The sequence below is a fragment of the Python bivittatus genome, unplaced genomic scaffold (genome assembly GCF_059951505.1).
Source record: "Python bivittatus isolate LINGU-HERP-01145 unplaced genomic scaffold, Pbiv_v1 ctg000590_np1212, whole genome shotgun sequence".
Taxonomy (NCBI): domain Eukaryota; kingdom Metazoa; phylum Chordata; class Lepidosauria; order Squamata; family Pythonidae; genus Python; species Python bivittatus.
Genome location: NW_028277086.1, coordinates 29,212,942 through 29,235,752, shown reverse-complemented (window position 1 = coordinate 29,235,752; position 22,811 = coordinate 29,212,942). Strand labels below are relative to the sequence as shown.

Here is a 22,811-nt window from a genome sequence, read left to right as displayed (position 1 = left end):
TTCAGCAGACAGCTTTTTCACTCCGTCTGCTTAAGGACCTGGGAGATGACTTAAGGACTGCAACCAGGAGTCCCCGGATTGCAGTTGTTGAGTGAAGTAGTCATGTGGGCATCTTGCTTAATGACCACTATGCTCAATGACCAAGATTTCGGTCCCAATTGTGATTGTTAGGCAAGGACTACCTCTAATTTAATATAATAGTAATTACTTTGAAGTTTAATGTAGCACCTAACTGTATATTGAACTGTTGAAAATAAGAAAATGGCTCTCCTTAATTAATGACAACAGGAAGATACAGCAAGCATTCAAAAGAGTAGGAAGTGATTACAAGCAGGCATTGTTCTTATCTGGAGTTCAGCTCACATGGAATATTAAATTTACTGTGCCTTCTTTTCTTTTGTAACTGCTATCATAGTGTTTCTTTCAAAGACTAAATGTAGTTTTGCAGGTAGCCTGCTTAAAAATAATACACTTATTTATACTTAAGTGGTGTTGTTTGTAGTATTGCATACTGTACAGAGCTGAAGGAATCACTTGTTTTACATTGCAAAACTATGTCTGCTGTCTGTGTTGTCTTCTTAGCCAGAACCTCCAAAGAAACCATCAAACTGGAGACGAAAGCACGAGGAGCTCATAGCAGCTATAAGAGCAGCCAAAGGAGTAGATCAGGTTCTTAAAGAAGGTGGAAAACTGCCCCCACCCCCACCTCCTACTTATGATCCTGGTATATAATTTGAATTTGAAGATGTATATAAATTGCAGCATGTGTTTGTGCAATATTACAAGTTTATCAATTCTCAATGAGTAGGCAGTTAAAAGTATAAAAAGTATACATGATCACTGTGCTTGTTTAGGACAGGTATCTCTATATCTGAAATCCATCTTTTGTTCAGAGCAGTGTTTTTCAATCTCAGCAACATTAAGATGTATGGACTTGAACTCCCAGAATTCCCCCAGCCAGCATGTTGGCTGGGGGAATTCTGGGAGTTGAAGTCCACACATCTTAAAGTTGCTGAGGTTGAGAAACACCGGTTCAGAGAGTAAGTCTTTAGGAACACTGGATGATTGGAAAAAATAGACTGGGTTCTAGCAATCATATCCATTCTGTATATCTGTCTCTCTTGCTTATGTGCAAAACTTCAATTATGTATATTTTAATGAAGGAGGCAGGCCCAGATATGATACCATGATTCTCTTTTGTCTTCTCCCAGAGCTCCATCACTGAATCATTCCTAAATCTGACATTATTATACAGGAAATAATTGCACATTTATATCAGCAGAGAAAGTGGCATTTCTATTCTGAGTCACTGTTGCCCTGATTATTTGTCAGGGGTTTCGCATTGAAATTTTTTAGATGTGGAATTGGAAAGGAACCTACAGTTAATAGGATGGATTTAATTCTTTGGCTTTGCCCTTGGTTTATCACACTTCCCAACATGGGTCCACAAATAAGCCTTTGTTCAATCTAATTGTGCTAGGGAAGGAATATAGGCAACCACGTCATTGAATTCAGTTTCTAAAATCAGTTTTACAACTCCTGTTAAAAAACAAAACCCACCACTCTTAATTTTCCACTGACTCTGAGCAAAAGCCTTTTCTCTTGTCCCAAACACACATGGGAGTTCTGTATTGCAGTATGAAACTAAAGTAAAAAGTACCTGGTTGCAAAAATGCTGATATCTTTCCCACATCACACTTTGCAGAGATTTTTATAATAGAAACAGAAGAAACAGTACCCCTAAGAACCTTTATTTTTTTCCTTGTAAACAGCTAGATAGATGGATGCAAGATGCATTAAAAATATATATGGGAAGATGCTAGCACGTGTGGAATGGAGGTGAAAGGATTTTTGTTACCACTGAAACTGAAGCAGCTCATGGGGTGGGATGTAGCTAGAATCCATTCTTTTAAATACTCCTGTTGATCAGATGGAGGGAAGACTGATTGGCTCATGGTGTTCCCTGCTTATTCTCAGAATTTTGAAGCTGAAAAAAGACTGTCAGAGATCTGCCGGAAATAGATTTGTAAGGGGTAGACAGAAATAGAGTGAAAACATGTGCTTTTAGCTGGGTGGTTAAGTGAAAATAAGGGAGATCGCCAGTAACTGTTGATCATTTATATACATTGTTGAGATTGATGTATCTCCCCCTCCCCTCTCCTGCAGAATTTCATGGTCTTATGAAAGATACAACACATGCGCGTGCACACACACACATTTTAGCTGGAAGTAGCAGCTCTTATAAATGTTATGGCATTGGAGCATTGATTCTAAGTCTACCATGAGAGCAAAATGGTATTGGTCAGTTGAGTGAGTGAAGTAATAAATAGCTATTTGTTATATTTTTTTTATCACATGGACTTCTGTTGAATATAGATTATATTCAATGCCCATACTGCCAGAGACGATTTAATGAAAATGCAGCTGATCGACACATCAATTTCTGCAAAGAACAGGCAGCACGTATTGCTAATAAAGGGAAAGCGGTTGCTGAAGTTAAAGGGAAGCCTCCTGCTCGAACACAGGTAAGTAAATTTACTACTCATCATTTTGTTCTTTTCATTTTACTGCTTTCCTAAATTTAGCATTCTTTAAAATCAGACACATCTTAAAGTTAAGCCATAACTTAAATGTTTTATTTCTTTTGGATATTTAAGAAGCAACAACAATCTGACAAAATCTGGGAAGAGGCTAAGAAACCAGGAGTAATTAATTCATACAGAGCCTATACAGGTTGTTTTTTATGAGCTTTTACAGGAAGTTGAACATTTTGGACTGGACATTTTATATTAACCTATTTTGTGCTGTTTTTATTGAAGAAATAAAAAGGTAAACAAATCTAAAGTATAATCACTTTGTCTTAAATCATTTTCCTGTTTGCCTTGAAGCCTTCCCAGTGTCCCCTTTATTATGTAGAATATGCCAGACTATTTAGTCACAAGAGAATCTGCAAGACGTTAAATAAGCCTTGTTAAATAACGAGTTAGGCTTATTTTCCATGAATTATATAAATCCCCTTTTGTTGCTATCCAAGTTCATGGCTGTCACAGCATCCTTATGGTAGTGAACTCCATAATTTAATCAGGACAGATTTTCAATTTTCACCAATGTCTGTACTTGCAATAAGTTTAGAGTCATTTCCATTCTTCAGAGGGAGTAGTAAGGATTACCCAATCCAATCCATGCATTTCATATGCAATCCAATACCAATTTTACTTTACACTTTTACTACATAAAATTAGTCTAGATTGGATGTGAAAGTTCAGTGTTAGAGCTCATGCTTTAAGGCCATGTGCATTTTTTATTCTGTTTTCGGCAGGCAGGCCCCCTTTCTTGAAATACTGGAGAACCACTGCCACAGTGTAGAACCTTCCCAACCTGTGACCCTCTGGATGTGTTGAACATAACTCATGGACACTATAACCATTGGTCTGTGGTTCTGTTGATGTGCTTTAGCAGCAAATAATGCACATGTCATATTGGTTTATTCTTGTTATATTGCAATACCATCTCCCACTTTGATGAGAGTGATCATATTTTTTAAAAACAAAACAACATGTTTTAACTGTAATACATAAAAAAGGGTAGGTAGTCTGTCTTAAATATGGGGCAGTAGAAAAGTGACAGCTGAATCAGTATGATTGTGGAAGGGGGTGGGAAGATGGGAACAGTTTATTTAACCTGTTAAATTACTGGTTTAATTGGTGTCATATTTGTTATTTCAGTACAAGACACCAACAGTAAAGAAAATATCTTCTGCAGGGATAACACCGCCAGCCTTATCACGTTTACCACAACCAAGTAATGGGCTTGTGTGTGTGTGTGTGTGTGTGTGTGTGTGTATTTCCTTTGTCTGGAGTTTCATAACTAAGCATTCTCTTGTAGCTCAGTAAGGAGAGGGAATTTCAGTCTTTGACAGATTTAGCCAAGCTGCTAGAAGTTAGGATAGATAGTGCTGATCCAGACAGATGAGCATACAATATGTAGAATGTGAATGAAGTTCTGATCATAAGTTTGAGGTGATTATATACCATAATAAACACTTCGCTCTTCTCTGCCACCATATCTTAACAATTAAAATGACAATTTAAAGATGCATTTTTAAAAACTGAGAAGTATAATTTTGAAAGCAGTTGTGCTGTTTTCAATATTTATTTATTTATTTATTCGGCTTGTATGCCGCCTATCTCCCCCACGGGTGACTCTGGGCGGCTCACAATAAAAAAGAAAAAACACAATTCTCTCCAAGATGGCTAAAAACTATAAATAATTAAAAAACATATTAAAAATGCCCTTTAAAACCTCCTCTAATTTTGGCCCTATAAAAACCTGTAAGATGCTGGGGGGGGGCATCCCATCATCCCACCAGCCATCTCCACAGGTGCGGGCCCCCCTCTGGCCCCCAGGCCTTCTGGCAAAGCCAGGATTTAATACCTTTCCTGAAGGCCATGAGGGAGGGGGCACACCAGACCTCAGGAGGCAGGATGTTCCATAGGGCAGACGCTGCAGCAGAAAAGACTCTGCCTAGACCCCACCAATCAAAATTCCCTGACTAGTGGGGTCTTCAACCTGCCCCTTCTGCTGGACCGAGTGGGACGGACTGAAGTGACCAGGGCGAGGCGGTTCCTCAGATAACCTGGTCCCGTGCCATGAAAGGCTTTAAAGGTGATGACCAACACCTTGAATTGGACCCGGAAACAAACCGGTAACTAATGCAGCTCGCGCAACAGCGGTGTTATATGTGCCCTCCTAGGGGCATTAAGAACTGTCCGCGCCGCCGCATTCTGCACCAGCTGTAGCTTCCGGATACTCTTCAAGGGTAGCCCCATGTAGAGAGAGCGCATTACAGTAGTCCAACCCAGAGGTGACCAGGGCATGAGTGACCGTGCGTGATCCAGGAAGGGGCGTAACTGCCGCACGACACGAAGTCGTCCAAAGGCCCTCCTGGCCACGACTGCCACCTGCTCTTCGAGCAGGAGTCGTGAGTCCAGGAGAACCCCCAAATTACGCACCGGGTCTGTCTGGCGTAGTGCAACCCTGTCAAGAACCAAAGATGACAAAGTCCTAGATCTTGAGGCTCCCCATATCCACAGCCACTCCGTCTTACCAGGATTCAGCTGAAGCCTGTTGTCCCCCATCCAGGCCCCCACAGCCTCCAGGCACCGCGAAAGGGCAGTCACAGCATCACTTAAGGCACCTGGGATGGAGATGTATAGTTGGGTATCATCAGCATACTGATGATACAGTATACAGCATACCCAATATGCTACTTCTGAAGATTCCTAGGAGATTAAATAAGCAAGTTGAGTAGTCACTGCTATATATTGTCTCGATTGTGTCCCTGTGCTGCCTTTCTCCCATTGCTTCTGGCTTGTTAACACTACAGAAGGAAACTGATAGCATTGGAATCCCATTTCTAATCTTATATAAAAGAGTAGGGAAATGGTTACCCATAGGAAAGGACAGGAGGAAGTCTTATTTTTCAGGGCCAATTAAAAATATATTAAAATAAGACTTGTGAGGCTGCTGACTTAACGGTGCCCTTGACTTCTGAATAAAATGAGTCACCATTGTAGGGGGACACTTCCTGTGGTGGTCTGAAAGTTTGTGTGTGGCGGCCAAATCCATCTAAAGACTGCTGCCAAATTGTAATTTTTCATGTGAAAGAAAAGAGAATGTATAACATCCAAAGAGAGAAAGTACTTTTAATGAAATTATGATTAAGTCTGATCAGATTTAACTTTGACCTGAGTATCTTGATTTTCTTGGCCTAGTCAACCTTTTGAGGTATGGCTATATTATCTGTGTTATTCTATTGGCAATTTTTGTATTGGATTATGTATTTGGGTCTTTGACTATACATAAAGATATGTATATTGATAGTTTAAGTATGAAAAGCCAATCTTGTAGTGAAAGGAACAATGTTTTTCATTTTTCCATGACAAGGTTCATCTGCAAATAAAACACTGTCTCCAAGTGGCCAAGTGGGAAACAAAATCCAGAGTTCTTCTCCAGCTCATAAAAACTTAATGAAAGCGAGTCCACAAATAGGGTAAGTACACCCTTAAAACATGTGTGCCAATGGGGTTCACAGGATGAGGTGCAGCACTGGCCATTTCTAGAACTATAGTTGACCTGCTTTCTCACTTCCATTGAAATCCGATAATAACATAAGCAAATCCCAACCAGTTTGCATTTCTTGATGAGAATATTAGAGGAAATGGAATGTTGAGCATTTCTATCAATGAATTATAGACATTTGTTAAATGATAGTCATGCCATTTAAGTGGCAGGGAGAATTCTGGAATCAAAAGTAACTCAGGGTATGGCTCATGAGCCCATATGGTTGCCTTAACAGCATTTGCCATACCTCAAAATATTTATGTTTTTATTTATATATCAAATTTGTCACTGCCCATCTCATTAAAATGACTCTAGGCAGTTTACAAAGCGGTTAAAATCAATTAAAATTACAATATAAAATAATCCTAAATAAATAGAAAATAAATATAATCCAAGGGTAGATGTTAAAATTGGCAGTAATTCAGGGAGTGTCATCAAGGCACCAGCCACCCCCAGGACTGGGTAAAATTCTTGTCGCCCCAAGCAAGCTGGTCTTTAATCCTTTCTGGAAAGCCAGGAGGGTAGGGGCCTGCTGCACATTTGGGGGGAGAATATTCCAGAGGGCAGGGATAATGGCAGAGAAGGCTCTCCTCCTGATTTGATTTGATATGATTTGAAGCTGGTTTTGAGTTAGAGACAAAGATTTGAGTAAATCTTAGCCTTACAAAGGTCTCCTATTCCCATTCCATTCTTAAGCTCTCTCCCTCAGGGCCAAACAGTTTTGGCCACACCACTTCTAGTGATATCATCATGTCACTAGATGGCCTCCTTCAGAACATGAGGAAGCTGAGTTGTAGCCCTTGACCTCTTAGGAATTGTATCACCTCTGAAGTAAATAGAAGGTATTTATTTGTTGAGTTATCTGTACTCTGCTGCATTTCTGTTCTGCAGAACCTGCTTTCTGCTTTTGTTTTCATTACCGTGAAAATAAAGTTAATTTTTGAGTCTTCATCAGACCGTGGCCATCAAAATGTCTATAAATATACCTCTGTTAACTGTATCTCAAGAAACAGCGGTTCCCAGCGGCTTTATTAGGTTCTAAATGGATTTTAAAAATGAATAATTTGTAAATGATTTTCTGTTGAATATTTACAGTATTTGGATTTCCTTGTTAATGCCTTTAAGTTACAAGTGATTTTCATTACAAGTTGGATGAAAAGAGTTAAGAGATTTGATTGCTTGAATCATTTGGCACCATCTATTTTTTAGGCACCTTTGGCATGCCTTAGGAGTGATTGCATTTTGAATTACTTCTAACTTCTGCTTGTAGCATTCCATAATATAGCTTGTGCAAGTTTTCAGCAAGATGTGATAACATTTTTCAGGGCAAGAGAAAAACCTCCATTTATGAATATTGTGAGGAATAGGCAGAGGAGAGAGCCCAGGCCTACCCACTTTTTCAGCTTGCAGCCCCAGAGGTCCCACTTATAAAACAAGTGCAGCTATCATCTAAAAAAGATTGGGCTCAGATATGTTTCTTGGCTCTGCTTGCTAACCATGCTAGTATCTTTTTTAATGCTTTCTTATCTGTGGTGATATTATAGTTTTGAAGTTTTGAATAATCCTAAAGTGCTCTAGAAATTTTGAGCCTCTTGATTATTCCCGTTTCTTTTTCCAATTGGGGGTGTTTTTCTCCTTTGAGATGAAACATTTGATTGTGTTCAGTCATTGGATCATAAAGAAGTTATAAGTATGCTAAAGAGTAAAATATTTTGTCCATATCCTCTAGATGGCAACATGTAGCTTCTGCATGAGAAATAGATAATGTTATCAAAAACAGGAAATTTAAGAGATGAAATTCTGAACTTATAAAAAACAGACAATAATTTGAAGTTGATGAGAGTTTGGGAAAATCCAGAATGTTCTGTTTTGTTGTAAATAGTTGAGTGAGACAGATAGCGCTATAGCACTGAGCTTTTAATGTTCAGTAATACTTGTTCAATCTCCATAGCCAATCTCAAACTTTGTGTTTTGTCCCAGTGTTTCTTGAATAATTTGGTAATTGATATTTTTATTCTACAGCCCAAACACCTGGTAAGCAGAGAACATTATTTGTATTAAATAATAGAAAAGTATGATTATGCATTTTTGAAAAGCATTAACTGAGCAATTTCATTGCAGTGATACAAAATGACAAAGCCAGAAAAAGTGGATAGTGATTCTGCAAATTTCCTTTAGAAAACTCATGCATTTATAGCAGCAGCAGTGACTGCTTCTTGAACTTCATCTATCAATTCGTGCTAGATACCCTCCATTTTGTAACTGTAATTATAAACTCTTGATTTAATGGACCTTGGTTTAACAGATTTCAGATTTAATGGACAAGATCTGCTGAACAGGGATATGTATGCTGGGACATCAGCTGCAGCTGAGAGAAGGCAAAAGGAGGCAAGAAAGGGAAGAATAGAAAGAATGGGGTAGGCAGGACAGTGTCATATGCTGTGCTGGAATATCCACAGCAGCTATATATTGGCAGACACTGGGAAGATCATAGGAGTAATTAGGTGGACCAGTGGGATATGCTATGCCAGAACCTGATGCAGAAAAGTGAATGCAGCCTGATCAAGCCTTACCATACTTGTTAGGTTTAGGAAAAACCCTCAAGTTAATGGATGTTTGGTTTTAATCAACACCCCATCCCCATTAATTTATTAAATTGAGGGTTTGCCCATATATATTCACTCTGGCAATCCACTTCCCCACCCTGTTCTGCTTTCTTCTTTGTATTGTAAAGCACAGAGAAGCTTTCCCACTAGCAGTCCTCTTCAGAAGGCTGGAGACCTAGTTGCATTTTGTAAGTTGAGAGTTGTTCCAACTGTAATGTTTTCTCCTTTCAAATTCTGCATCATTTACTTAATAATACTGTCTTTTAAGGGGATCCATGAAACCACGGATGGGAGCACCTACTAATATGACACGAAGCACCGGTCCGGGTATGATGGCAAACAAAAGAAAAGCATTTGGTACTGAAACCTATTCAAACAGGTAAATTATATTTGAACCCTTGGACTTTAATCAAGAATAAGTAATTGGCAGATGAAAGAAGGGGATAAAAGTGAAGATGCAGAGAAAGGCATAAAGGGAAGAGTTTTTGCTTCTTTAAAAAATTCAGTGAAATTGAAATGTTTCTCAATGAAATGGTAATCCTGGCTGTCCAAGTAAGAAATTATAATCTGATCCACAGCTGTGGGACTTGACTTAAACTAGTAGCTTTTAGTTCTATTTTGGTAAGTCTTTCATTATTCTTTTCTCATCACAGCTCCAGAGCCTTATTTAAATTAAAACCATTCACATTCCTAATGGTCAAACTAGATATGTCACAGAAGAATTGGGATTATATTGTAGAGTTTTTCCCCCAGGCGATTTTATTTTAAAAAGCAACAAAGTAGGTTTGGGGAAAGTCCTTCTTTAAATTCTAGAGGTGGCAGACTAAACCAGATGTCTATCTATTTCGTACTGCCCCTTCAACATATATACCAACATAAGGGAGAAAAATATACTCTGCTGATAATTATTAACTGTTCCCTGAACATAACTTTCCTAATTTTCAGAGCAACCCAGCTAGCAATATTCAAAATGTAAGGGATCCTAACACCATTTCATGTTTTCTTTGGTCCTTGGTCTCCATTTTATATGTGAATTTGTCACCATTCTTAGTAAGACATAAACGCTTACAGGTAAATTCAGTTCAGTTTGTTGGTGCAATGTTTTCTATTGAAAATATGTAACATTTAATGTTTAGTCCATGTGTTAGTAGAATTCAGAAAAAGTTTATTTTGGGGAGGTTGCTTACTTGGGTTAAAAATCCCATATATTCTTTCTTTATTATTGAAAACTTACTGTGCAGAAAAGAAAGAATATTTTATAGATCACTGAAATAAGTATTCTTTTAGCTAATCTTTGTTATGTTTATTATTTTGAATTTTTAATGCTTGACATAGAGCTGGATACGACAGTGGAGACTGTTCATCTTCTGTCAATGGAGGAAATTCAAAAAGCAGTGAGGGAAATTCTCCTGGACAGTTACCAAAATTCTGTTACGAATGTGGTACCAAATATCCAATTGAATCTGCAAAATTCTGCTGTGAATGTGGAGTTCGAAGAATGATTTTGTGAATACACCTATAATGCAGAATGAAAGATAGCTTTCTTGCTAAGGCTGTATGAAAACTTGTGCTACACTTTCCCATCGGGACTTGCGCTAATATTATGGGGCAATTATTTTTGGTTGTGAAGTAATATATATATATAGATATATAAATACACTGTATATAAATGGTAAGATACCTAAAACTGTGCCATTAAAGATGGTTTTCTTGAGATATTGTTGGAGAATATTTAATGGAGCAAAACTCAAGTACTAAGAATTTTCATAATATATATTTTAATTTTCTTATTGTTCATTTATAGCTTTAGCCCTGAATTATTTGGTCTAAAGAACGTGTTCCAGTAGAAAATCTGTTATACATAGAAATATTGGTTGATATTCTTATGTTAGGGTATAGCTTGTTGGATGACACTGTCATAAATTTTATTAACATTTGTAATAAGTTTAATGCAAATTGAAATGATTAGTTTCTTCAAGTGTATCATTATTATAGTTAATTAATTGGCGTTTTTCTCTCTTTCTCCTTCCAAAAGGCTTTAAAATGATTTTATGCAGATATTTCTCTATGTGGAAGACTTCTCATGTGTTTCATGCAAAAAGATTGAGTTGCTAATAAATTAATTAAATTATCGCATATAATTTAATCATGTTCTTAGGATCCCAACAACTTCTTTTCCTTAAAAAAACAAGGTTGTGATCAGAGTTTTAAAAGTTTGGCCAATATGGCCGAAGTTAATTCCCCTCCTGATTGTAACGTACCACCACCACCAAGAAAAATCATTGAATATTTTATAATTATGGCACAAATGAGTTTCAGAAAAATGATACCCCAATCATGATTTTTCCTCTTCTTACTCTTTTGACTTGTCTTTACCATTATTTCTTACACAGTCCTCCAAAACTAAAACAAAAAAAAATAGATTACCTTAAACTCAGACTACATTAGTATTAAATTGATTTTTTTTAGTAATAGCCTCTTTTTCTACAGCAACTGTTTTTTACCAGGAGATGAATCCTGTAACATATAGTTAGGCTTTTCAAAACATTAATCTGGTCTTTTTGTTTAATACTGCTATTTCTAAGTCTCTAACATTTTAGGTTTAGTAACAATTGAAGTGAAACACAGGACAGTTTGCAGTTTTTGACCTGACCATGTAGGATTGTTGCTTTATTTTTAAATGCTATCTTCATTCTATTCAAAACCTACCTACTATGATGGATGGCAATTAAAATTGTATTTGAGCAAGATCTGTCTCCATTTTCCAGTATATTGGCCAATGGCAAATTGCAGTTTTTGAACTATAATAATTAACAGGTTAACTGATATAGAATTGTATTTGTAGATTTTAGATTTTTCTTTAAGAAGCATTCATAAGTGTAGTACTCCAATTTTGTACTGTTACCTAATTTATGTGTATTAGTGAAAATCAATCTTTAGTATCTTACTGTAGTTTGACATTTTTGTTTTTGTTTTAAGACACACTGGTATGGTGGGGCTTACATTAAAAAAATTCTGAATGCACTGCAGCTCTGCCTTGGTCTATTGAGACTATGTGGATACTGCTCTGCTTTGCTTATTAACTATTAATGTAATATGCATCCTCATTCACCAAAGAACCCACATATTTGTTATATAAAAGTTTTCACATATTCCTGCAGGTGCTTTATTACATCTTCTTATTGCATCTGTTTGACATGTTTAATATAATGAATCTGGTTTTCGTAACAAAGCAATAGTCTGATTTCTACTAAATAGTTATGTGAGCATTATTCTATTAGTTATGTTTTGTTTTCCTACATGTTCTTCTGTAAATGCTGGTTCTATGTTACCAAGACTTTGTTAATAAAGCTTTTATTGCATACATAATCTTTGCCTCTCCATTGCTAGGAAAAGCTAATGGTAAATAGAGATATTAAGTGAGATTTCCTAAAAAATGAAAATACTAAAACATAACTGTAAATCTATAGAAATCTTAGGAATAGAAGTAAGGAAAGGTGTCCAAGGAAGAGTATGCAGAAAAAACTCAGATTGTAGGGATGGTATTGGGAAATATTAAGCTTAGAATGAACTGAGTACTGAAAAGAACAAAAAAGGGCTTCTGGGTGAGGTGTAAAGGCCAGTTACAGTGGGGCAAAAAAGTATTTAGTCAGCCACCAATTGTGCAAGTTCTCCCACTTAAAAAGATGAGAGAGGCCTGTAATTTTCATCATAGGTATACCTCAACTATGAGAGACAAAATGGGGGAAAAAATCCAGAAAATCACATTGTCTGATTTTTAAAGAATTTATTTACAAATCATGGTGGAAAATAAGTATTTGGTCAATATCAAAAGTTCATCTCAATACTTTGTTATATGTCCTTTGTTGGCAATGACAGAGGTCAAACGTTTTCTGTAAGTCTTCACAAGCTTTTCACACACTGTTGCTGGTATTTTGGCCCATTCCTCCACACAGATCTCCTCTAGAGCAGTGATGTTTTGGGACTGTCACTGGGCAACACGGACTTTCAACTCCCTCCAAAGGTTTTCCATGGGGTTGAGATCTGGAGACTGGCTAGGCCACTCCAGGACCTTGAAATGCTTCTTACGAAGCCACTCCTTCGTTGCCCGGGTGGTGTGTTTGGGATCATTGTCATGCTGAAAGACCCAGCCACGTTTCATCTTCAATGCCCTTGCTGATGGAAGGAGGTGTTCACTCAAAGTCTCACAGTACATGGCCCCATTCATACTTTCCTTTACACGGATCAGTCGTCCTGGTCCCTTTGCAGAAAAACAGCCCCAAAGCATGATGTTTCCACCCCCATGCTTCACAGTAGGTATGGTGTTCTTTGGATGCAACTCAGCATTCTCTCTCCTCCAAACACGACGAGTTGAGTTTAGACAAAAACGTTCTACTTTGGTTTCATCTGACCATATGACATTCTCCCAATCCTTTTCTGGATCATCCAAATGCTCTCTAGCAAACTTCAGACGGGCCTGGACATGTACTGGCTTAACCAGGGGGACACGTCTGGCACTGCAGGATTTGAGTCCCTGGCAGCGTAGTGTGTTACTGATGGTAGCCTTTGTTTCTTTGGTCCCAGCTCTCTGCAGGTCATTCACTGGGTCCCCCCATGTGGTTCTGGGATTTTTGCTCACCGTTCTTGTGATCATTATGACCCCACAGGGTGAGATCTTGCATGGAGCCCCAGATCAAGGGAGATTATCAGTGGTTTTGTATATCTTCCATTTTCTAATTATTGCTCCCACAGTTGATTTCTTCACACCAAGCTGCTTGCCTATTGCAGATTCAGCCTTCCCAGCCTGGTGCAGGTCTACAATTTCGTTTCTGGTGTCCTTCGACAGCTCTTTGGTCTTGGCCATAATGGAGTTTGGAGTGTGACTGTTTGAGGTTGTGGACAGGTGTCTTTTATACTGATAACAAGGTCAAACAGGTGCCATTACTACAGGTAATAAGTGGATGACAGAGGAGCCTCTTAAAGAAGTAGTTGCAGGTCTGTGAGAGCCAAACATCTTGCTTGTTTGTAGGTGACCAAATACTTATTTTCCACCATGATTTGCAAATAAATTCTTTAAAAATCAGACAATGTGATTTTCTGGATTTTTTTTCTCATTTTGTCTCTCATAGTTGAGGTATACCTATGATGAAAATTACAGGCCTCTCTCATCTTTTTAAGTGGGAGAACTTGCACAATTGGTGGCTGACTAAATACTTTTTTGCCCCACTGTAGATATTTCTGTGAGCAGCTCTGCAAGCAGAGATAGCACAGCAATGGAATCACCAGCCAGGAAATGGTTCTGGCTGATAGAAATTTCTCCAGGGAAGAAGAAATCAGGGGATTACCTGCTTGTGCTCTGGAAGAGCTGCTTCTCAGGAGATCACAGGAATTTAGTTTCTTGAGGTCGATTCTGAGTCGAGGGATTTACAACATGCCCTAAACTACTGTGCAGCCTTCATGGACATCTGACTGCCAAAAGCCTCACCTAGTTTTTATCATCTTGTTTAAAAGTTTCAATAAAAATTATGTAAAAACAACAAAGAAGAGCTCCCCCAGATGTGTTTAAGGAAAAGAAAAAAAAAAGTATTATCAGCTGCTGAGTGAAATGCTAATGGGTAACAAAGGCAGAATCAAGTGATTCCTATTTTATCTTAGTCTTCTCTGAAAAAAGAATATATGTTTCAATAGGCAATTTTTAAGAGGTGGCTGAAGGAACAGGATTCCAGGTCAGGCTTGACAGAAACATAGGGAATATATGCTGGCCTTGAATGAGTTCAAATCTCAAAGACCAGACAGATTCCTTCTTAAAAGTAGTAAGGAACTTGCTAACAGTCTGGTCAAACCTCTCATTATCTTCAAGGAATCCTAAAGAATGAGAAAAATATCAGAGAACCAACATCCCTCTCTTAATTTGATTAGCTTTTGATTGTGAAAAGGTTGGGTGTATCTGTTCATCCTAACAGAAGCATCATGACATCCTGAATAGGAAGTGAATTAAGTATGGGATGTATAGCATGGCATGTTGATTGAGTGGATTTGCAACTGGCTTGAAACCATATTCCTAGTGTTAAACAGTAAGTAAGAATACCACAGGGTTCAGTTTTGGTCCTTCTGTTCTTCAGCATTTTCATTTATGACTTGGATGAGGTAAGGGAAATGCTCATCAGATTTGGAGATGACACAAAAATAGCTGAGACAGCTAGTAATGTTAAAAAAATCAGAATTATTTTGATAGGTTAGATAAGTGGCTGAAAATAACTGGACAAAATTAAATAGAAACAGAATTTCTTATGGAAAAATCAAATGTACAGTATGATTTGTTAAAATGTGTTAAAACAATGTTGGAACTGTGAATCATAAGGTAATGTGCAATGTTTTAGATTCAGTCTCCAAAAACCACTTCTGGATACTTGGGAGTGCAAATGTAGCCCTTGGCTGCAATATCTCAACGTACCTTTTGTCTTTTTGTTGAAAAACGTGGCTGATTTAAGGTGCTATAGACAGATGCTACTTTCATGCTTCCTTATATTTTGCAGCCCCTATAAGAGAAGCAAAAATCTGAAGTCCTACTAAATAGGACTCAGCAATATGACATGGCTGCTAAAAAGCCAAGTGCAATTTTAGTATTCATCAACGGAAGCATAATTTCCAAACTTGAGAAGTAATACTGTTTTATTCAGTATTGGTTGGACATCTGGTAAGGTAGTGATGTGTTAAGTTGCAGGCGCTTCTCTGTTGCTCCATGATTGTTGAAAACAATATCTTGAACTTCCTGTTAGAAACAATTGGTAAGTAGCAGTACTAAATGAATTGTTCCTGCTTTTAGAATGAGGGAGGGGGGAATTGTCTGAAGAAACAACCCTCTTCTTCCTAAATTGGAACAACTGCCTCTGCTGAATAGCCTGCCCTAGTTGCACTTTCTGAAGAAGCACCTGCAGAGCTGGAGATTGTGGCATCAAGTGAGAAAACAAACATTTTTCCTCAAGAAGTAAGGGCTTTGACAGAAATTCCATTAGATTATTTAGTGAAATCACTATTCTGATTCAGAGTTACCTTCTGATGTGGCAGCAATATTACAAGTTTTGAATGTTTAATTTGTCAGTGTAATGGGAAAAAGGAATAACATTGAGGAACAGGAGGAAGAGCCACAGCCAAGGTAACAGTCAAATAAAAGAAATCTGAATCTGGGCCAGAACTGTAACCTGAGAAAGTATCTCAGATATGACCCTCCCTAGTTCTCATTAAGATAAAGCAAAGAAGTGGAGAAGTGCATTCAACCTGGAAGATTCTGTTACTATTACCTTATAATAAAAGTGATATTAGCTTGCATGTTTTTGGTTTCCAAGTTTGGTCTACCTTGCAGGGTTGACATCAATCTTGCAAATATCAAATAATTTCCAATTTTAAGGAAATTAGACATATTCGAGCTTTACTAGGTAAGGAATTCTCATGAGTAATTAATGCTTTGGAATAACCATTATCATCACAGACAACTGTATTGTGAACAATTGTGTTTATTAATTGTGCACTACAAACTTATTAAGTGAATAGTGAAATGCTTGTCTATTTACTGTGCATTTTATGTTTCCCATACATTAACTCTCTCTTCACCTCTATCCTAGAATCAATCAATCAATTTTGTGTCAGTCATAGACCAGCATACCTCTATCCTAGAACTTTTTCCTCTATCTGGATTTAATTCTAAGTTCTCCCCTTCCACTTCCCACCGATTCTGACCAACTCACAGATGGTCTTTATCTTTCCTCCTGGATTCTTCTTTTTCTTCAACTGGCAGGAAATTTTCATCAGCTCTGTGGTAGCCTAACTTTAACTCACCTCCTTAACCTACCCAACCATTAATTCTAGTCTTTACCTATGCATTTTCTATCTTAGCTTTAATTAAACCTTATCCATCTTTCGTTCTCTACTCACTGTTTATGCAGGTCCCAGACCCATTCTGCTGGGCTCTCGAAGTGGCTGCCATCTCATTCCCTCTTTACCTCCTAAGGCTGTTGACACCTGAAGATCTGGTGGCCATAAATACAGTTGCTCTGGACATAACTCTAGCGTTCTTCTACCTGAATTGGAGCTGTTTTCCAATTCTGCTGCTGGCTGTGAACACAGCTGGGAAACTGCTGGTTATTTTGCACTTCAGGTGGTGGGGTATGGTGGGGAGAAGGAAGGAGAGATTATCTTTTTTTCTACTTCCCCCATCCTCCTCCTCCTCCCATTCTTGTCCCCTTTGGGGACACAGTATATCACAGCGGAGCTTCTTGGTTCACTGTTTCCCTCCAAGGCTGTTTTTTTGGTTCCCACAATCAAACTTCTGGGATACCCATAAGGTCAAATGGGGCTACTTTCACAGACTTTCCACACCCAGTCTGCCATATTTCTTTAGATTTCTTAGTCTACTTTCTCCTCTTGCCTTCTTGTAGCTTCTTCCTCTCTTACTACTTTCCCTGAGCAGCCATCACTATCCTGCTTTACCTTGAATGTCAAATGCCAAGAGTTCCCCACTTCTAAGATCATCTGGTCCAGCCCCTGTCCTTATCCATGTCTTTGCAAAATGTGAGAGAGATGGGCAGATACCCTTCACTGCCTCAGCTGTCCTCTCACACCTTTACTTAAAAATGGCAGGAAAAAAAATTGGAAATATGTTGGATGTTATTGGAAAACTTGGATAGAAAATGGGATCGTTTTAATCATTTAATTGTTAATTATTTAAGACTTTTGAAAGATTACAAAAGGAATATAACAAAAACAGCTGAAAAGAAATACACAATTAAAGCACTTCTTACATTCTTTATTTGATCTGGATATTTTACCAGACTCTGAAAATCCAGTAGTTTTGAATGCAGTAGAGAGGATTTTATAGAAGCCAATCCAACAACGAACAATTTAAAAATTATATAAATAAATTTGGCCAATATACAAGACATTTGGAGGGAATTGGAGTATCCTATACTGCCAAAACAACACTTCCAGGTTTTAACAAATGCTAGCTTAATCAAACAAATTTTTGCTGTACTTTATTCTCCAGTGGAAGTTTTGAAAAAGGTGGCTATTTTCCTTCCTATCTGTAGATGTAACAAATTTGAAGGTTCATAAACTTAAACATACAAGTTTATGAACCTTCAAATTTGTTACATGCCCACTGTTGATATTTTTACTATAATGGACCAGGTTTAGGGAGAAAGGCAAGGTTTAAGGGAAGGTATTGTGTTGTTAAATCATATCCCTCAGATTTGGAATATGCTTATGTAAGAAGAGCTTTATCATGCTTGGACTGTGGCAGAAAAAGTGATCCCATTCTCCCATAAGGATGAATACATCCTGGACTCTAAAGATTGGCTTAATGAAATTTGTCAATTCTCAGACTTTGAATTGGATTTATATTAAAGAAAGATCACACAGTATGATTCCATGTGATAGAAGTTTTTATCGTTTTTTTAATGAGCTGTATTCTGCATAAAGATGTATTTTTTATATTGTTGGAAAGTCAATATTTTCTTTTCCTATTCTTATTTTAACTTTTTAAATAGCCAGGTGAGTTTAACCTATATTGTTTAGTTTATTATATATAGAATCTATTTGAATTGTCTGAATTTATTTACTAGCTTTGTATTTTTCTTCTATGTAGTTTTTAAGAAAATTAAAATAAATTCTTGTAAAAGTTATGCTGTTTTGCTTAAACCTTGCTATCCATGTTTTTTAACATGATGATTCAGTCAGGAGAATACAAAGAGACAAAATTTCAAAGGTATTATTATGTGGAGGTCTGCTATAGATTGTCATGCAAAAAAACAGAATAATTCCCTCCTGGGCAAGTTTACAGAACTTTCAAGGAGGAGAGTTATTTGTTTATTTATTTATTTATTGTTTTTTATTTATTTATAAATTTGTCACCGCCCGTCTCATTAAAAAGCAACTCTGGGTGGTTTACAGAGAAGATAAAATTAATTAAAAATACAATATAAAAGTAGTCCTTAGTCATTAGTAATGGGAGACTGAATCACATTGTACAGTAAAAAAAAATCTTCCATGGTCTTGCTTACTGATTCACTTTTCAGAAAGTTGAGAAAAAGACAAGGGGATCATCTCTCCTAGATCTAATTCTAGCTAATGGAGAAAAACTGATTGAAAAGGTAAAAGCAGTGGGAACATGGAAAGGGAGTGACCAGACCAAGTTGAATTTATATGGAACTGGAAATTGGGAAGCTAAATGAATCTGGATGAGACCGATATCCCTAATGATTTTTGGAAATAATGGTCAAGCAAGGTAACAGTCTTGCTTCTTCCTCAATATACAGTGGTACCTCGGGATACGAACTTAATCCGTTCCGTGACTCTGGGCGTATCCCGAGTTGGTCGTAACCCGAAGGAAATTTCCCCATAGGGTTCAATGTAAATCCGGTTAATCCGTTCCGCCCTCTGAATTTGGTCGCACCCCGAGGCAAATTTCCCCATAGGGTTCAATGTAAATCCGGTTAATCCGTTCCGCCCTCCGCCCGAATTTGGTCGCAACCCGAGGCAATTTCCCATAAGGTTCAATGTAATTACCGTTAATCCGTTCTGGCGTCCACGGACCACACGGAAAGCGGCCGGGCGCAGCGTGGTGCGGCGCGAAAATGGCCGGGCCCGGCGCGGCGTGAAAACGGCCCGGCGCGGCGCGGCACGGCGCGGCGCGAAAACAGCCCAGCGCGGCGCGAAAACGGCCGCGGACCACGCGGCAGGGCCGGAAAAACAGCCGCGGACCACGTGGCACGGGCGGAAAAATGGCCGCGGACCACGTGGCACGGGCAGAAAATGGCCGCGGACCACGTGGCACAGGCGGAAAATGGCTCGTACCCCGAGGCGGAGTTCGCAAACCGAGGTAAAATTTTGGGGCCAGAGCTGGTCGTAACCCGAAAAATTCGCAAGCAGAGGCGTTCGTATCCCGAGGTATCACTGTAATATGATGCCACGGGCTTAGATTTCCTGGAGATTCACACAAGGTTAAACTGAGAAATATTAAGTATGTATGTATGTATGTATGTATGTGTATTGTATGTGTGTGTGTGTATAATTTTACAAAGCTTTTAATAAAAAAGCCAGAGGTGAGTTTAAAAAAAAAATTGCTGCCAAACATTCTGCTGAAAAGTAAAGCTTGTAACAAGACACAAGGTGCAACAGAAGTTTCTGAATATAGCGGATATTACATTCTTGTTTAATAGGTATTCCTATTCTTAATATTACATAGATAATCAATATTCAAAATGGTATTTTTATTTAACAAATATATAAGCTGCTTTTATATTCTTCATTGTGGTTTATAACTAATTCAGATGTAACTGAAAATGCACAATTTAAAACGGTGCCTAAAATCAGTTAAAATTACAAAGATTAGCAGCCATTGGTGGCTATTAATTATTTTTTGAATATTTTTTAAAAACATATTGCCTAATTACAAAGCAACTTTCAATCCTGTCTTAAGAAGGCAATATTCTATAAATAGTATACAACTATTTAAAACAAACACTTCTTGCCATTTAATATGGAGAAAAAACAAATCTTTTGCAACCTTTACATGGGGGGGAGGCAGTCCTGTGAAAGCCCATGTCTCAAACCACGTAGGACTAAAAGTATATTTTAGAGAAGATTCCTGATAATACCATGGTTAGCCAAGAAAACAAGCAAACGGATAACAGAAATGCAAGTCTGATCAAGCCAGAGTTCTCATGCAAGGTAAAAATGATCAGGCTCAATTCACCATATTTTGGACACATTATGTGAAGATCAAGCTCTCTTGAGAAATCTATAATCCTGGGAAAGGTAGAAGGTAAGAAAAGAGGATGATCAGCACCATGATAGATTCAATTACAGTGGCAATGGATGTACCATTGGAAGACAAAGCACCAGACTGAGGATGAATCATCCTGAAAAAGGTCTGACTTGGGGTCACCAAGATTTGACATTAACTTAATACCACATAATCAATATAATAAACTGATGCTGCTAGCAACAAGCCTGTGCATTCTTTCCTTTCCAATGAATAGAACACAAATAATATGTAGCTCTAGTCCAGTGTAGACTGGATCAGGATATATGTGCTAGTTTAAATTAAAGGAAAATAAGAATAATATGACCTTAAAAGCAGATCCACTTACTGTTTTCTTGCATGCAAATGCTACTACAAATCCTGACCCTGAAAAAAAATCTCATCCTGGTCCTCAAAACAAAAGCAGCCAGTTCTTCAATCATCAAAAATGTATCCAGGTAATGCATAAGACCAGAAGGGAAATGTACAGAGTTGGAATGAATAGAGAGAGCTATGTGATTCTATTCCACTGGAACCAGATGTAGTGTTTAGTTGTAAAAACGAGTCTCAGAATATATTGATTTTACCAGACAACCCTCATTCAATGGTCATCATTTAAACAATTCTGAAAAACATAACAGTAAATGCCTCATCAGTCATGGATATATGGAATAATGAACCCCCCCCCCTTTTGATTTATGATCACAGCTATGATACTGAAGATCTACTGGGAAAGATACAGCTTATCTATTTTAAGATTTCAAGGCTCAAATGTGGAAGTACTAAGCAAGAATACATCAAATATTAGATAATAGCAGACAAACTCTCTAGAACTTTGAGTCAATTTTACCTCTACTGGAAGATTTATTTAAGTTTATTTCAACAGCAGCAGCAAAATAATTAAGCTATTATTGGACTATAATTTTATAAATGGATTTGTGCCAAATCCAAAATTTGGGGGGTTCTATGTATAAAATTGTATCTTAATTTGATCTATAATCTGACAATCTAAGAAAGCAAAGAACCTGCTGATCCTTCTATGGAATGAAGCTGGTTGATCTACGGAATTGTCTGATAGATTTTTTTCCTGGACTAGTTGATTCTATTTGATGTAATTTTGTTTCAGAAAACCTGGTCTTTGGAGTTACTGATATTAGATGTTATTATTAATTAATTAAATGTATATGCCGCCCAGCTCCCAGTGACTCTGGGTGGTTGAACAGCTTTATTGCCCACTTACTTAAAGCAGTATCTGACAGGAAGAGGAGGAAGATAAAAATATACTAGTTAGAGCTAAGTTCTTATTTATTGGAGTGTGACTCTAGCCATGGCCATGGCTCTTATTTGGGAGAAAATATTTAATAGAAAATATTTACTTTCCCCTGCAGTGTTTATATAGATATGTCAAAGAGAGTTGGCAAAAATAGAAAACTATGTAACTATATTCAGCCTTCTTTGGGACTAAACATATATTAGCAGAATATCTGAACATCGGATTAGTACAAATTATCTCTATTTTTTTTTTCATTAAATGTTTGAGGGTCCCAACACTGTTTCCAAAGATAAAGGTGTTTTCAGGCTGATGCCTGACTCAATTACTACATCACTGTTCCTGGCTATACTAAATGAATTAAGGGGAATAAACCAGGAGTATATACTCTTTAGAATGGGCACAGAGTGACCTGCCATGCTTGAAAACATGATTCTTCTTTGCAGATTGTAAATATCAGGTGTTAATCTTTTTTTTTCCCCAGGAGCTCCAACAGCCAAGTGCAAGGCCCCACACACAGAATATAGGCAGGTAGGAAAAAAGCCTAAATTATCTGGAAGCATCTGCAGGCTGCATGTAAACTTTGGGGAGATAAATATGTAAGGACAGAAGCTAGAGAAAAGGGGATTTCTTCTGGGCTCTGCAGAGGATGCTGCCATTGTGAGAGGCAAAGAATTCTGCAACATGTCTCAAATTCCCCTGCTCCACTCAAAGCTTTGTGACTGATTTCATTATGTCTTTCCATCCATTGTAATTAGAAGCTAGAAATGTCAGTCATAACTCGACTTCTCCTTTTCCTCCTATCCAAGAGTTGGCTTTCTATAGAGCCATGTATCTTTTCAGTCTACAGCAGGTGGCAGCCTTGACTGAGCTTGGAAAAAAACTACGCAGGATCCAACAAATTCATACTGCTGTGCAAGACCACCTGGAAATCATAGGGCTGACTGAGAAGTCAAAACAACATCCTGGGAGAAGGAAATGACAATCCACTTCCATATTATTGGCAAGAAAACTA

The 22,811-nt window shown here is 37.8% G+C and overlaps 1 protein-coding gene across 6 annotated transcripts in view; it reads left to right on the top strand.

Annotated features, from left to right (window-relative positions):
* Positions 1-22,338, top strand: part of ZC2HC1A (zinc finger C2HC-type containing 1A) — a 41,004-nt gene extending 18,666 nt beyond the window's left edge. Inside the window, exons 4-9 of one of the 6 annotated variants that reach the window (XM_088149206.1) lie at positions 583-724; positions 2,377-2,525; positions 3,726-3,801; positions 5,947-6,052; positions 8,998-9,108; positions 22,281-22,338. In XM_088149206.1, the coding sequence (XP_088005332.1) occupies positions 583-724; positions 2,377-2,525; positions 3,726-3,801; positions 5,947-6,052; positions 8,998-9,108; positions 22,281-22,323 (627 nt within the window). In that variant the 3' untranslated portion in view covers positions 22,324-22,338. Of the gene's footprint in view, positions 1-582; positions 725-2,376; positions 2,526-3,725; positions 3,802-5,946; positions 6,053-8,997; positions 9,109-10,064; positions 12,384-16,672; positions 17,012-22,280 lie in introns of those variants that run through there. The other 5 variants (XM_088149205.1, XM_088149204.1, XM_088149207.1 and 2 more) reach the window with 5 other exon arrangements.
* Positions 22,339-22,811: the final 473 nt, after the last annotated feature.